We start from the raw sequence: 16,590 nt of genomic DNA, 5'->3' as shown, positions 1-16,590 counted from the left end.
GAGTGCAGTGGTAGGATCTTAGCTCACTGCAACTCTGCCTCCCAGGTTCAAGCGATTCTTACAGCTCAGCCTCCTGAGTAGCTGGAACTATAGGCATGCACCACCCTGCCTGGCTAATTTTTGTATTTTTAGTAGAGACAGGGTTTCACCATGTTGGCAGGGCTAGTCTTGAACTCTTGGCCTCAAGTGATCCGCTCGCCTCGGCATCCCAAAGTGCTAGGATTACAGGGGTGAGCCATGGCAACTGGCCTCTAATATCTTTTTATTTATGTCATCTGTATCTCTATTGTTTTCTTGCAGTTTATTTGTTGAAGAAGTTGACGCTAAGGGTTCTGTAAAATCTATCACATTTTAGAGTGGGCTGACTATATACCTGTGCTGTTTTTTAATATTTTTCTCCTTCCCCTGTATTTCCTATAAACTGCAACTGGAGCCTGAGGCTAGATCCCATTCAAGTTTGATTTTTTGGTGAGGCTATTTTGCAGAGTAGTTGAGTACTTCCTGTCACTTCACAGGCAGAGATATAAGACACAAGGCATTTCTATTTGTGTGACATGACTTCCATCAGTAGATTCAGAATATACCAGTGAAATCCTTTACATGTGGAACTCCCTGCAGCCTCTTGCCTAATGGCTTTAGCAGCCATCCATGACTATGGTGGGTTTTTTAAAACATGTCTACCTCCTAGATCAGACCGTATTTCCCAGAGTTCCCTTTTCCCATACGTTTCTGGCTAAGACGAGCCATGAGGGAGATTCTTGGGAGCTTTGGAAGATGGAAATGAGGCAGTAGCCATTTGGTAGGTCACACATGTGGGGCGCATCTGCTGGCCCCTCTGGTGGGCACGAGGCACAGCTGGCCTGCAGCTCCCTCACCTTCCCCTGCATATGCTTTCAGCTTCTCCCCAGCTTGGGCTAGTGTGCGTGCTCAGCCCAATTCAAAGAGCCCTGGCTTCTGCAGGACACGCAGACCATCAGCGTCAGAGAACTGACATAGCTCTCAGTCCATCTTCGTCAATTCCTGCTTGTTTTGCTCTCCGCAGTTTACATCCATCCCCCCGTTCCAGCTGCCTGCCCTGTGGACTTCAAGCTCTAGCCTCAAATTGGATGTTTTTTTATTAGGGGTTGCAAAATGGTGACATTCTAGTTGTAATATTCCTTCTGCATTAATTAGCTGACATTTCTGAGTTGCAGTCGAAATAGGAAAAGCAAAATAAATACTTATTTCCCTTCAGTTTTCTCCTTTATCGGTTTTCTACAATGAGTGGGTTCCTTAGCATTTTACAAAGGTGTTCACTTAGTTTTATTTATTTTCACTTTTTTTTAGCATTATGAACTTGCAGATTTTAATATATTTGGTGTGGCATTGCAGTTGTTATTACTATTATCATTATTGTTGCCATTAGGTTCAAATTGTCCTGTCTTTGACCAGTGGGAGAACACTGAAGTAGGCACCTGGATCTTTCTGATGCAATGCTTATGGTCTCTGATAGCTTGATGCCTTCTGGTACAATAGAATGTTCCAGGCCCCCTTCAATGTTTCCTGTCTCAGTCTTGAAATAATCATTTATCCAAGGAGGCATGGCTTTCTTGAGTTAGAAATTATATTTAGAGAATACAATCTGAAGATAAGGTTATTATTTTGGGGTTAGTCATGGCTTGCAGGCCTTTTCAGTGAGCAGAGCAAGGAAATATGTTTATTTTTAAAGAAAATACATCCTAAGTTCTTCTTCTTCTTCTTCTTCTTCTTCTTCTTCTTATTATTATTATTATTATTATTTTTTTTTTTTTTTTTTTTTTTTTTTTGAGACGGAGTCTCGCTCTGTCGCCCAGGCTGGAGTGGAGTGGCTGGATCTCAGCTCACTGCAAGCTCCACGTTCCGGGTTCACACCATTCTCCTGCCTCAGCCTCCCGAGTAGCTGGGACTACAGGCGCCCACCACCTTGCCCAGCTAGTTTTTTTGTATTTTTTAGTAGAGACGGGGTTTCACCGTGTTCGCCAGGATGGTCTCGATCTCCTGAGCTCGTGATCCGCCTGTCTCGGCCTCCCAAAGTGCTGGGATTACAGGCTTGAGCCACCGCGCCCGGCCAAGTTCTTATTAATTTTTTAAATCAAATTTAAGATTACAGGATTTTCCACTTGACTCATTCAATTTTATACTTACATCTCTCCTCTTCTACGGAAAGATGTGGTTCCTAAATATGTTACCATAATTATATATTTGAGATACATAGACACATGTATATGTGTGTATGTATGTATACATATGTGTATATGTAGTTTCAGAATAATGCCAATATAGCAATATATTAATATATATATATAATATGTATACTATAGTACTAATATAGTATTACTGTATAGAACACAATATATGTATATTCTGAAACATATATATATGCTATGGTTTTGATATAGTTCGTTTGTCCCCACCAAATCTCATGTTGAAATTTGATTCCAATGTGGGAATGTTGGAGGTGGGGCCTGGTGGGAGTTGTGTGGGTCACGGAGGTGGGGCCCTCATGAATAGATTAATGCCTTCCCTCAGGGATGAGTGAGTTCTCTCTCTATTAGTTCTACTGAGAGCTGATTTTTTAAAAAGAAAAAAGAAAAGCCTTGCTGGGTGCCGGGGCTCACGCCTGTAATCCCAGCACTTTGGGAGGCTGAGGCAGGCAGATCACCTGAGGTCAGGAGTTCGAGATCAGCCTGGCCAACGTGGTGAAACCTCGCCTCCACTAAAAACACAAAAATTAGCATGGTTTGGTGGCATGCACCTGTAATCTCAGCTACTCAGGAGGCTGAGGCAGGAGAATCGCTTGAACCCAGGAGACAGAGGTTGCAGTGAGCTGAGATCGTGCCACTGCACTCCAGTCTGGGAGACAGAATGAGATTCTGTCTCAAAAAAAAAATAAAAAATAAAAATAAATAAAAAGAGCCTGGTACCTCCCCCACCCCTTGCTTCCTGCCTTGCGTGTGATCTCTGCACACGCCAACTCCCCTTCACCTTCTGCCATGACTGGAAGCAGCCTGAGGCCAGGCCAACTCCCCTTCACCTTCTGCCATGACTGGTAGCAGCCTGAGGCCCTCACTGCATGCAGCTGCCAAGTCATGAAATTTTCAACCATCAGAATCGTGAGCCAAATTAACCTTTTTTCTTCATAAATTACCCAGCCTCAGGTATTCCTTTACAGCAACTCAAAATGGACTAAGACAATATACTTAATAGTTTCATAATAATAATAGTAGTAGTAGTGATATTATTATTACTGAGAACAGTTTAAGATTTATTTACAATCCTATTTATCCTTTGGATATATTCCTCTAAGATTGTACAGTCCAATTCCTCTGTTTTAAAAGCAATTAAAATTCACCTCACTCCTGTCAAGATAGCTACCATTAAAAAAAAAAAAAACAAGTGTTGGCAGGATGTGTAGAAATCAGAACCCTTGCATAGTGCTTGTGGGAATTTAGGGAGTGCAAAATGGTGCAGTCTCTATGGAAAACAGTGTGGAGCTTTCTCAAACAATTAAAAATAGAACTACCATATCATCCAGCAATCTCACTTCTGGATATTTCTCAAAAAAATTGAAATCAGGATCTTGAAGAGATATTAGCACTTCCATGTTGATTGCAACACTATTCACAATAGCCAAGATGCAGAAACAACCTAAATATCCATTGACAGATGAATGGGAAACCAAAATGTGGTCTATACATGCAATGGAATAATATTCGATCTTAAGAAAAGAAGGAAATCCAGGGCCGGGTGCAGTGTCTCCCGCCTGTAATCCCAGCACTTTGGGAGGCCTGGGCAACATGGTGAAACCCCGGATCTAATAAAAATGCAAAAAGTAGCTGGATGTGGTGGTGCACGCCTGTAGTCTCAGCTACTCGGGAGGCTGAGGCACGAGAATTGCTTGAACCCAGGAGGCGGAGGATTCAGTGAGCAGAGATCGCCCCACTGCACTCCAGCCTGGGCAACAGAGGGAGACTCCATCTAAAAAAAAAAAAAAAAAAAAACACATACACACACATATACACAGAAGGAAATCCTGCAATGGGTGACAACACTAATGATCCTTGAGAGCATTATGCTGAATGAAATCAGCTGGTCACAGAAGGACACGTACTGCATGATTCCACTTACATTAAGTATCTACAACAGTGAAATTCATAGAATCCAAGAGTGGAATGGTGGCCACTGGAGGCTGAGGAAAGGGGAAAATGGGGAGTTACAATCAACTGGCACAAAGTTTCGGTCAAGCAAGATGAATAAACTCCAGAGAGCGGCTGTCCAGCATTGTACATACAGTCAGCAATGCTGTGTTACACATTAAAAATGTGTTCAGCATGCAGATCTCATGTTAAGAATTCTTACCATAATAAATGAAAATAAAGTCATTGAACTTATTTCTTTCTCTATATTTAAACAATCAACCTGAAATATGCTTAGGTTTATTGCTTTTGTTTTGTTTTCACTGTGTAGGGACTGCAGTTTCTTGTTCAATTTTATTTAACTTGCTTTTATAATTATATATATCATTAGTATGGTTCCAAACTCAAATATATAAAATTAAGTTTTATAGGGATATAAAATATGTCCACAAATTATTTAACACACCCTTAAAAAGGCGAAGCCTGATTCCACTCCCTTTGAGTGTGGACTCAGTATCTTTTTGGTTTTGTTTTATTTTTTAAATAGAGACAAGGTCTTGCCATGTTGCCCGAAGCTGGTCTTGAACTCCTGGGCTCATGCAATCCTCCTGCCTCAGCCTCCCAGAGTGCTGGGATTACAGCCACCCCACGTTCACTATCTTGCTTCTAACAAATAAGATGCAAGTGACAGTATGTGACTTCCAAGACTAGGTCATAAAAGGCATTTCAGCTTTCCCTGCTTTTTTAGGATACCTTGTTATAGAAGCAGCCAGCTGCCATTTCATGAGGATGCTCAAGCAGCTCTGTGGGGAGAGAGGTCCATGTGGTAAGGAACTAAGGCCTCCTGTCAACAAGGAAGCAACTCGGGTGAGTGACCCATTATGCAAGTGGGTTCTTTAGCCCCGGTCAAACCTTTAGATGACTGAGACTCAGACCAATGTCTTGCCCACAATCTCATGAAATGCCCTGAGACAGAACCACTCAGCTAAGCAGCTCCTGGAGTCCTGACCCTCAAAATTTATGTGAGATGCTTCTATTGTTATTGTAAGCCACTAAATTTTTTGACTAATCTATTTTGTGGCAATAGTTAACAAATACAGGTGCAGTCGGACAAGTCCAGCTTACATTCCTGCCTCCTCCATCCCCCAAGGTAACCAATTTTTTACTTGCAAGGTTGTCCTTTTCCTGCTTTTTACTTTAAATATAAACAAATATATAAATACTTCCATTATCCACCCTTTCTTAGACAAAAGAGTACCTTATGTTCGCTCTTCTGAGACTTGTAGTTTTCAGTTAATAATATTTACTGGAAATCATTTCCAAGCAAAATGTAGAGCTGGTCTGCATTCTTTTCAAGAGTTGCTTAGTATTCCGTTCTGTGGATGAGCCACAGATTATCCAACCAATCCCCTATTTGTGTTGTGCGATGCTAGGCTTTAGAATTGCAAATAGCGCTGCAGTGCATATGTTTTTTCACGGTTTTCCCAGTCTATCTTCAGAATAGGTTCTTACGTCCACTCCTTTTTGAATTGTTTCCTATTGCCTAGGCTGTCATGAATCTCGTTTCCCCTTTCTTACTTCAGAGTCTGTTTCAGAGAACGTAGGACTTATTTGCCTTTATTTTGTATTATTCTGAGTTTCCCATGTGTACCTTAGTTCTGTACATATGAGATTGTGCCATGGTTGCCCGTTTAAAGCAGCTATAGCTCTGACCTACTGCTGTCAGGATATTGGGTTTAATGCTGAGCTTGTGGGGATTAAAAAATATCTAAACTAGAAAAGGAGGGGGTGGCAAGCAGAGGGGATAATAATAAGCCAAAATTTTTCAGCAGGTATGCCAAACACGAAACAACTCTTCCTGCAAAAGAGAGAAAAATGTAATTCTCTCCACCCCTCTCAGGATGACAAGAAAGACAATGCTGCTGTCAGCCAAAATCTAAGATACGGAATAAAGGGTACTCAGGTTAGAGAGAGAATTCATTCCTAGGTCAGCCAGCAAAGCAGGCAGCAAACATCTTGCCAAGCACATTGGCTGGAAGTATAGCCTTTGCAGAGAAAGATTATATTTAAAGCAGTGTTGCTATGAGGTCACTACATATGATGCTACTGGTAAAGAATACTGACAAGCACATGGTAGCAATAGAGCCTCAGAAAACCCCTGCTCACTGATTAGCTTCACATTTTCATCACAATTATATTCTTATCCTGGCCTTTCTCTTCTGTTTTCAGGTGAATTAAATGTCAGTGCATATGAGCCTTTATTTTTACAATAGACGAAATCCTTATAAAGTTGCATATAAATCTACTTTTTATTATCAATGATAAAGTGTTTTTTTTTTTTTTTTCCTCTGAAACATGGTCTCAGCTGTGTCAACCAGGCTGGAGTGCAGTGGTGTTACCATAGCTCACTGCAGCCTCAACTTCCCAGGCTCAAGCAATCCTTCCAAGAACCTGGACTACAGGTGTGCACCGCCACACCCAGTTAATTTTTCTAGTTTTTGTAGAGACAGGGTCTCACTATGTTGCCAGGGCTGGTCTCAAACTCCTGGCCTCAAGCAATCTTCCCACCTTGGCCTCCCAAAATGCTGGGATAACAGGCATAAACCTCTGCTCCTGGCCAACAATCTACTTTTATACACACAATGTGCAAGTCACTGTAGATGCAAGTGCATGCCCGTAATAGACACAATGTCCGAATTTTAGAAATTGATTATTTAGTTGGGGAAATCAGGTACAAACCCAAACATGAAAGAAATCACTAAAGGATTTGAGTGAGGAGCTCACTTGGGGTGCCACCTGCTGGAAATACCATTCAGAGGCTGGAAGAGCAAGTTGAACCCAGGATTTTGATGGTAGATAAATGGAGAAAAGGAAGGAAGGTTTTTGGCAGGAGTGGTGTGAGCTAAATTGGGAAACTGGTAATTTGCCATATTGTTAGATTAACTGCGATGAGAGAGGGGAGTATATCCCATCGGAAAAGAGGATTTTTCAGCTGGAGAGGAAGAGGGTGGCATGGGAGGAAGAGGGATCGGCAGGAGTGTGTAAGGTTGGAGGCAGGCAAGCAGAATCAATGTCTGTAAATAGAATGGCATTTTTCACACTTCAGATTGGGAGTCCAATGACAACTGATCACTTCAGAGCTGTTTCATCTTCATTTCTAATTAAAGTTTAATTCTACTTCAGCCTCAAGTGTCTGTCACCATTCAACTTCAGTACCTACGTATAAATACTGACAAAGAGTTGGCTTTCTATTCTTGTTAATCCTTTTTAGAAAAGTGAAGAAATGCTTAAAAGATAAACTAATGGCTGGTTAATTGGCTTCTGGCAAATTTCAGTCTTGCATTAGTAGGACTGCTCAAAGTGGGGCACGTCTGTATTTCCTCTGTATTTCCTCTGTGTGTAACTTATTCTAAGGAGCTCCAGGGTTTTTGTTTGCTTTTTTTTTTTTTTTTTTTTTTTTAACTTTCCTTCACAATCAGGAAACATCCCCAGCCCCAAGAGACTGGAGAATACCTGTAACTGCGATGCATCTCTATGTAATAGACTGGCAAAAGATAGCTCCCTTTTGCCCCAGGTTGCTTTTTATTTCTTTTCAGGAATGTGGGAGGGATGGAAACATCAGGGAGAAAAAACTTTTCCTCTACCCTTATGTTCAGTAACTAGAGGCCTGCAAATTGAACAACAGGTTAACAGGAGAAAAGGCACGCAATGTTTACTAATATTTACATGTATGGGAGTTACTAGAAAAGAAACAAAGCTGAAAGTAGTTAGAAGCCAGGCACTATGGCTTGTGCCTGTAGTCCCAGCTACTCTGTAGGCTGAAGTGGAAGGACCTCTTGAACCCAGGAGTTCAAGTCCAGAAAGAAAGAAGAGAGAGAGAGAGAAGAAAGGAAAGAATGGAAGGAAGGAAGGAAGGAAGGAAGGAAGGAAGGAAGGAAGGAAGGGAGGAAGGGAGGGAGGGAAAGAGAAAGAGAGGAAGGAGGGAGGGAGGGAAAGAGTGGTTAGATTCTGGGGCTTATATACCATTTTAAACAAAGAAAAGGAAGTTTGAGTTTCAAGGGATGTGAAATCATGAGTAAGTGACTAAGAATATGTGGGAGAACTAATGGAAGATGAGAGTTATTTTAGTAAAGTTTTTGTATGCAGACTTCTCTCAGTGCCGACTCTCCATCTCTGTGATAAGAGTCACTCTCCTCTTCCTGGTGCCAGGAGAAGGGGACACCACCATTAGGGAAATTTATGCCACCTTCTCAAAGATAAATTTATGCCCTGCTCTTAGATGGATAAGAGAAGGGCAGGAAACTCTTGTGCATCTGTTGATTCTCAATTGCCTTTGGCTCAAAATAACCCTCCAAAAGTGGCATATTTGGGGGTGGCATATCCTGATCCTCTTCAGAAACTAACATGTATTGCATGCCTTTTTCAAGAGCTGGGTTTTTTTGTTTTGTTTTGTTTTCACGCACCACCTCATTTTATTATTACAGCAATCCAAGGAGTTGTGTTAGTCCCAATTTACAGGTAAAGAAAACGGAGACCCACAGAAGTGAAATAGCTTGCTTAAGATAACAAGCGAAGGCCAGGCACCATGGCTCACGTCTATAATCCAAGCACTTTGGGAGGTCGAAGTGGGCAGATCACAAGGTCAGGAGTTTGAGACCAGCCTGGCCAACAAGATGAAACCCCATCTCTACTGAAAATACAAAAATTAGCCAGACGTGGTGGCGCAAGCCTGTAATCCCAGATACTTGGGAGGCTGGGGCAAGATAATTGCTTGAACTTGGGAGGTGGAGGTTGTGGTGAGCCGAGATCGTGCCATAGTACTCCAGCCTGGGCGACAGAGCAAGACTCCATCTTGAAGTGGGGAAAAGATTACAAGCAAATAGGAGGCAAGGCCAGCAACAAACACACTTCAGCCTGATTTTAAAACCGAAGTTCTTTCCTCCATCCCACAGCACAATTCTCCCCTTGGAGGGAGAGTTGTAGATTTGCAGGCAGGAAGAGAGAGACTACAATATTTGAAGAGAGAGGGAGTGATAAATAAATGTTACCTACTAGTAAGGGGAAGAATTATGAAATAGTGCTATTACAGCTCAGCTCTGCACTGCCCTTCAGTTGCAAAGGTTGGTTATTGCTGGGAGATGAGGGTTTTTCCCGCATGAGGTTATTTGTTGCAGAGAATTTGTGAACCATATCACTAAATCACAATTGCTGCTCATGCTGTGAAGCTTTGCTGCCTGGAATGAGCCCGTGCCCTCAACTCATTCTTCAAGACTCTGCACAGACATCCACTGTCCTCTGAATCCTCTCTTGGTGCTTTTCACATGGAGTCTCCTCCATCTACCTGCAACATCTGGGAAAGGATTCAGGTGTCAGTTTTAAAAAATAAGCCATCTTACCAATCACAAACCTATGTAGCCTCCCGAGCCCTCTGCTAAAGATTCCTGACCTTTTCTTGGTGGTTTACTTTTCGACAAACTGAGTAAGTCTGACATGGATGAATGTCTGGAAGTCCTTTCCCTTCTCTATTCTTTTCTCTATTTCTCTTCTCTATGCCCCCACATTCTTCTCTGTCTTGACCACCTGTCTGTCTTCTCTGCCAAGACCCCAACTCTATCCTAGAAGCCAAAAGTGAGCCTCGTGAAGTCGATTGTCCTTACCGTGCTGGGGTGGTGGCAGTGTGGCTGTGGTGGTCTCTGTGCCTGCTCTCGGTAGGGCAGCCTCTACAATGGTGCCTGCCCAGCTGGAGGCCCTTGGTAAGGATGTGCTGAATGATAAACCCAGGGACTATCCCTGGGGCCATTCATATTCTCTAGATTGGAAAATGCGCTAGACTTATAAAGATCTCTTACTGTTTTGTGTTTGGGTTTTTTTTGTTGTTGTTGTTCTTGTTATTCACAATATTTCTGACCTCTTAAGACACCTTCAAAATGTCATTGCAGAGGGCATGTATAGTTTTGCTCACATAATGGCATTTACTGCCCCTTTGTGTCTTCACAATGTTCAGGTTTTCTTCAGGGAACAGGGAACCTACATACTCCAGTCTCAGCCCATGGGCTTTGGCCAGAGCTTTGTTAAAGAACTATGTTCCCTTGGCTGGAGCCCTTACCACGCACTGCTCACCCACGTGTTAGCCTAGAAGGCCTCTTCCATGCCAGTTCTTTCTTTTCTTTTCTTTTTAAGTTTTGGGATATCTGTGGAGAATGTGCAGGTTTGTTACACAGGTATACATGTACCATGGTGGTTTGCTGCACCTATCAACCCGTCATCTAGGTTTTAAGCCCTGCATGCATTAGGTATTTGTCCTAATGCTCTCCCTCCCCTTGCCCCCAACCCCCCAACAGGCCCCAGTGTTTAATGTTCCCCACCCTGTATCCATGTGTTCTCATTGTTCAACTCCTACTTATGAGTGAGAATATGCAGTGTTTGGTTTTCTGTTCCTGTGTTAGTTTGCTGAAAATGATGCCTTCCAGCTTCATCCATGTCCCTGCAAAGGACATGAACTCATTCTTGTTTATGGCTGCATAGTATTCCATGGTGTATATGTGCCACATTTTCTTTATCCAGTCTATCATTGATAGGCATTTGGTTGGTTCCAAGTCTTTGCTATTGTAAATAGTGCTGCAGTAAACATATGTGTGCATGTGTCTTTATAGTAGNCCCCTTGCCCCAACCCCCCAACAGGCCCCAGTGTTTAATGTTCCCCACCCTGTATCCATGTGTTCTCATTGTTCAACTCCTACTTATGAGTGAGAATATGCAGTGTTTGGTTTTCTGTTCCTGTGTTAGTTTGCTGAAAATGATGCCTTCCAGCTTCATCCATGTCCCTGCAAAGGACATGAACTCATTCTTGTTTATGGCTGCATAGTATTCCATGGTGTATATGTGCCACATTTTCTTTATCCAGTCTATCATTGATAGGCATTTGGTTGGTTCCAAGTCTTTGCTATTGTAAATAGTGCTGCAGTAAACATATGTGTGCATGTGTCTTTATAGTAGAATGATCTATAATCTTTTGGGTATATACCCAGTAATGGGATTGCTGGGTCAAATGGTATTTCTGGTTCTAGATCCTTGAGGAAGTCTTCAACAGTGGTTGAACGAATTTACACTCCCACTAACAGTGTAAAAGCGTTCCAGTTTCTCCACAGCCTCGCCAGCATCTGTTGTTTCCTCACTTTTTAGTAATAGCCATTCTAACTCACGCCAGCTCTTTCATAAAGCTTTTCTGATCCCCCTACCCCAATACCCACTCTTGGGAGTCAACTTTTCTTCCTCTGCACTTAGAGAAAATATTTATACCTTTCTTATGCTACCTGTATTTTTATGTTCATTGTATCATATCAATTTTTATCATCTCTGATCTCCTAGAGGGCTGAGATTGTAGACTTTAAAAGTTAATGTCCCATTAATCTCTGCAACCCTATTATACGCTAGGGCACAATGGCATAATAATAGGTGCTATGTAAATATTGGTTAAGTAAATGATGCTGTGAGAAGACATATGGATGAACAGATTATTATAAAAATAAATGAGATTTGGCCGGGTGCAGTGGCTCATACTTGTAATCCCAGCACTTTGGGAGACCGAGGCAGGTGGATCACGAGGTCAGGAGATGGAGACCATCCTGGCTAACATGGTGAAACCCTGTCTCTACTAAAAAAAAAAAAAAAAAAAAAAAAATTAGCCAGGCGTGGTGGCGGGTGCCTGTTGTCCCACCTACTCGGGAGGTTGAGGCAGGAGAATGGCGTGAACCCGGGAGGCGGAGCTTGCAGTGAGCCAAGCTCGTGCCACTGCACTCCAGCCTGGGAGACAGAGCAAGACTCCGTCTAAATAAATAAATAAATAAGATTTATGTTTCTATTTCATTCTTCTTGAATTACGGCATTTTCCATTATCTTCCATAGGTCCCTCTTAAGTAAGCTTTCTGGGATTCTAACATTTATTAGTAAGGTTATGAACAATGACCTCAAGGAAAATTTCACATCATCAAAACGGAGCATTTCTATTCTATTAGCAGAGCAGTATTATCACAACTGTAATATTAAGGCATTTCACAATTTGAATTCATTATTCATTCATTCATTCAACAAAAAGCATGCAGAAAGACAAAAGAAGTATAATATATGCTTCCTGCCCTTTCAGTCCATCTAGGAAAACTACAGACACGCTAATTAAAAGTTTACTAAGACAAAGCATCTGAGGACAGATCTCTGTGAAGGCAGGGATCAAGGAAAACTTTCAGTAAGAGGGATTGACCGAAACATTTCAAGCAAATTATGATTTGAAAGTTTATGATTATTTCAAGTACTGCCGTGGGACTCAATATTCATTTGAAATTTTCTGAATTTAACAACAGCCTTCTCTAGCCTAATAGGAGATTGAGAATAATTTAAATGTCTGTAGAACTATTTTTATATTTACATCAAATTTATAGCCTATAGTTCTGCCTGGGTGTAGTGGCTGATGCATATAATTCCAATACTTTGGGAGGCTGAGGTGAGAGGATCACTTGAGGCTAGGAGTTTGAGACCAGGCTGGACAATATAACAACACCCCATCCCTACAAAATAAAATAAAATAATTTTTTAATTTAAAAGTGTCTGTAGTTCTACATTTTCCTTGCCAACTTGCCCAGATAAATCTGAGAAACCATTAAAAAATGATTCATTGTCTAACAATGCAGTTGTCATCAGATCACAGGCACATGGCCATTAAGGTGAGGGGCTCTGCCTCCAAGAGGAAAGCAAACTCTTTGGATCCATCTCAGACGCTGGGTTCTGATGCTGAGTTGTCTATTTCTATCTCTTTCACTTCATTATCTAGAGATTTCAAGTTCCCACCCCAAGCTGGAAAGACACTTGCAAAATCATTTCATGTCATATGCTACAACATGGATAAACCTTGAAGACATTATGCTAAATGAAATAAGCCAGTCATGGAAGAACAAATACCGTATGATTCCACTTATACAAGGTATCTAAAGTGCTTCAATTCACAAACACAGAAAGTCGAATGGTAGTTGCCTGTAGCTGGAGAGAGCAGGGAAGGGAGATGATGTGGTTTGGATGTTTATCCCTTCCAAACCTCATGTTGACATTTGATGCCCAATGTGGGAGGTGGGGTCTGCAGGGAGTGTTTGGGTCATGGGAGTGGATCCCTCATGAATGGCTTGGTGCTGTCCTTGTGATAATTTGTGAGTTCTTTCTCAATTAGTTTTCTTGAGAACTGATGTTGAAATGAGCCTGGCAAATTTTCCTCTCTTTTTACTTCTCTCTTGTCCAGTGATACCTGCTCCCCTTCACCTTCCATCATGAGTGGAAGCTCCCTGAAGCCCTCACCAAAAGCTGAGCAGATGCCAGTGCCATACTTCTTATACAGCCGACAGAATCATGAACCAAATAAAGCTCTTTTCTTTATAAATTACCCAGTCTCAGGTATTCCCTTATAGCAACACAAATGGACTAAGTAAGGCAGGGGAGTTGTATAAAGTTTAATAGGTACACAGTTTCAGTTTTACAAGAGGAAAAAGTCCTGGAGATTGGTTGTACAACAATGTAAATACACTATACACTTAAAAATGGTAACATGGTAAATTTTACATTTTGTGATTTTTTAAAAACCATAGTTCAACAAAAAATCATTCCATGTCATTCTCTGCCTTCAAACTGGACAAAACTTTGATGTGTCCCAAACAGATGGGTTCCTCTTGTGTGCCTAATGATCTTGAGAAAATACTGCACCATCTACTTCCTGCCACCATACATACAAGTGCTCTCACCCCTCTCTATGGGGTTTTCTATTTAGATACACCAGAATACCTTTTGGGCAGTGTAGTCTCTTTCCAAACGTTGAAAAGGAAAAAGAAAAAAAAAAAACTAACTAAATTCCTACCTTAGAAGGCAATTTTAGAACCATGGTATGAAATCACTGTTTCCTTCCTGTCTTCCTTTCTGCAAGCAGAAGCAGGAATGAGACATTCACTATTATGCTTAGACTAGGTCAAAAATCATTTTTTTAAAAGAAGCAGCTGTGGACATTAATACCTATAGCACGCTCTGTATGCAAAGCAAATTTCAAAGTGCTTTTACATATATTCACTCATTTAATCCTCATAACAACCCTGTTGGGTAAGTACTCCTACCATCACCCCTATTTTATAGACGAGGAAATTTTGGCACAGAGGTTTTAGGTAAATTACCCAGTTAAATTCTGGTTTCACCACTCCATAAAGTGCAGAAACCAGGATGTAATCCCAGGCAGTCTAGCTCCTACAATGAAAATGCTCTAAAACATCAGCCGGTATAGCTCGTAGACCCAGTCAAGGAGGGGTTCCCATCCTTTTCCCCACACTCCAGGGGATCCCACACTCTGGTTTCCCATCTGGCTCCCATGGACCAAGAAGCCATGACCAGCTGAATCCCATGCCAGGTACCCCTGCTCTCGGTATTCTCTATGAAAATAGCCCCAAACCTGCTTCTAGGGCCTCCACAGCCTCCTTTCTTAAGCCCATCCCCTGAGAGTGCCACTGCACCCACCCCAGCTGTGCACTGCTGGAACCAAGAGGCAGCCCAGGGGTGACTGCAGGGAGTAGGATGGAGCTCCAATGTGTGGCTACACTGCCCTCACAGGCAGGTCAGAGCCAGAAGTGAAAAGGGAAGGGAAAAGGCTGCAGGCTGGGGCATAAGGAGCCAAAAGCCAGCTCTCCCCACAACCCATGTTCTTTTTTTTTGAGACAGAGTCTTGCTGACACCCAGTCTGGAGTGCAGTGATGCAGTCTTAGCTCTCTGCAACTTCTGCCTAACTGGCTCAAGTGGTTCTCATGCCTCAGCCTTCCGAGTAGCTGTAATTACAGGTGTGTGCCACCATGTCCAGCTAATTTTTGTATTTCTAGCAGAGACAGGGTTTCACCGCGTTGGCCAGGTTGGTCGTGAAGTCCTGGCCTCAAGTGATCTTGGCCTCTCAAAGTGCTGGGATTATGGGAGTGAGCCACCACGCCTGGCCATGCCCCATGTTCTGACACGCAACTCTAAGGGGTCCAATAATTCTCATTATAAACTGGGCCTTCTAGGTCGTTATACAGATCTATGTGTTAAAGTAGAAGAATAGGACATATTTAATGAACAATTTGTTTTCTGGTTCAGAACTTTAATTATTCAGAGGTAAGTGGGCTTCCAGATGGAGTCTTGCCTCAGGCCACAATGTTAGGGGTGGGCCTATTTCATATGAATCTGCTTCTCATAGAGCTCATGGAGTACCCCTCATGGAGTACTCCCTGGTCAGGCACTGCTATGAGCACTGCTATGAGCACTTTACATATATTCTTACCTTGTCTTCATAACAGTAAAATAAGACAGAAATCTCCAGGTCCCACATGAAAGTTGTGATCAGAAGTTGTGTAAGAGTGGGATTTTTCTCATGTCCCTTATCCTGCAAGAAGACTGGTCTATAAAAAAGATAACTCTCTCTTGCGACTCTAAATATCTTTTAAAAATACTAAATAAACCCAGGAGTTTGAGACCAGCCTGGGTAAAATAGGGGAGACCCCATCTCTACAAAAAAGTTAAAAAATTAGGCAGGCATGGTGGCACACACCTGTGGTCCCAGCTACTCAGGAGGCTGAGATGGGAGGATCGCTTGAGCCTCAGAGGTCAAGGCTGCAGTGGGTTGTGATTGTGACTCTGCACTCCAGCCTGGGCAACAGAGCGAGACCCTGTATCAAAAAAAAAAAAAGCCCATTAAGGAGAACTGTAGTCATATCTAGATTTTTGGACAATCCCACTACATTATTTTCCTATCCTGCTCAAATGAAAACAGCCAGGACAACTATTAAGCTGCCCTGATAGAAGGAGCTGAACCAACCTGGATGCCACCCTTGAGAAGGATGGCAGGAACTCAGGTCTCCTCCCATGGATCTAAGGCAGGGGCGCTGCTGCCTGACACTACAGTGAGACGCAGTGTGCCCTGTGTTTTCTGTGGGACTATTCTTTCCAAAACGATCTCATTTAATCTCATATCATCTTGAGATCAGAAAGTTCAGGGACTCTTTGCTCATGCTACAGAAAAGAAAATGGACTCAAGGAGTACTCAAATGTGCTGCCCAGGAAATTTGAATCTGTTGCTGATAAAACCAGGCCTGGCTTCCAGGTAATGCTCTTGTTCCCAAGTTATCACCCTCGTCTAATAGAAAATCCTAGCCCAATTGCCCACCTTAGGTGATAGATAATAATTTTGCCTTTGGGGAGGCCTTAATTTTTTCTAAATGCACTGAATTAAAATGCCTTTGTCCTTTTCTTCAGGTATGTATCAAAAAGGCAGGTCGGGCCCAGTGGCTCATTTCTGTAATCCCAGCACTTTGGGAGGCCAAGGAGGGAAGGTCACTTGAGCCCAGGAATTTGAGACCAGCCTGGGCAACATAGCGAGATTCCAACTCTACTA

At 42.3% G+C, this 16,590-nt stretch overlaps 1 protein-coding gene across 5 annotated transcripts in view; it reads left to right on the top strand.

The window, feature by feature from the left end:
- The window catches only part of LOC108531957 (uncharacterized), a 103,078-nt gene that overhangs the window by 20,475 nt on the left and 66,013 nt on the right, over positions 1 to 16,590 (top strand). For 4 of the 5 annotated variants that reach the window (XM_017875624.1, XM_017875622.1, XM_017875623.1 and 1 more), the window contains one exon: positions 4,903 to 5,021. In XM_017875624.1, coding sequence (XP_017731113.1) covers positions 4,938 to 5,021 — 84 coding nt within the window. In that variant the 5' untranslated portion in view covers positions 4,903 to 4,937. Of the gene's footprint in view, positions 1 to 4,902; positions 5,022 to 12,978; positions 13,112 to 16,590 lie in introns of those variants that run through there. The other variant, XR_001886323.1, reaches the window with a different exon arrangement.

The sequence above is a fragment of the Rhinopithecus bieti genome, unplaced genomic scaffold (genome assembly GCF_001698545.2).
Source record: "Rhinopithecus bieti isolate Rb0 unplaced genomic scaffold, ASM169854v2 scaffold_7884, whole genome shotgun sequence".
NCBI classification, from domain to species: domain Eukaryota; kingdom Metazoa; phylum Chordata; class Mammalia; order Primates; family Cercopithecidae; genus Rhinopithecus; species Rhinopithecus bieti.
This window is presented reverse-complemented; position numbering and strand designations above follow the sequence as displayed.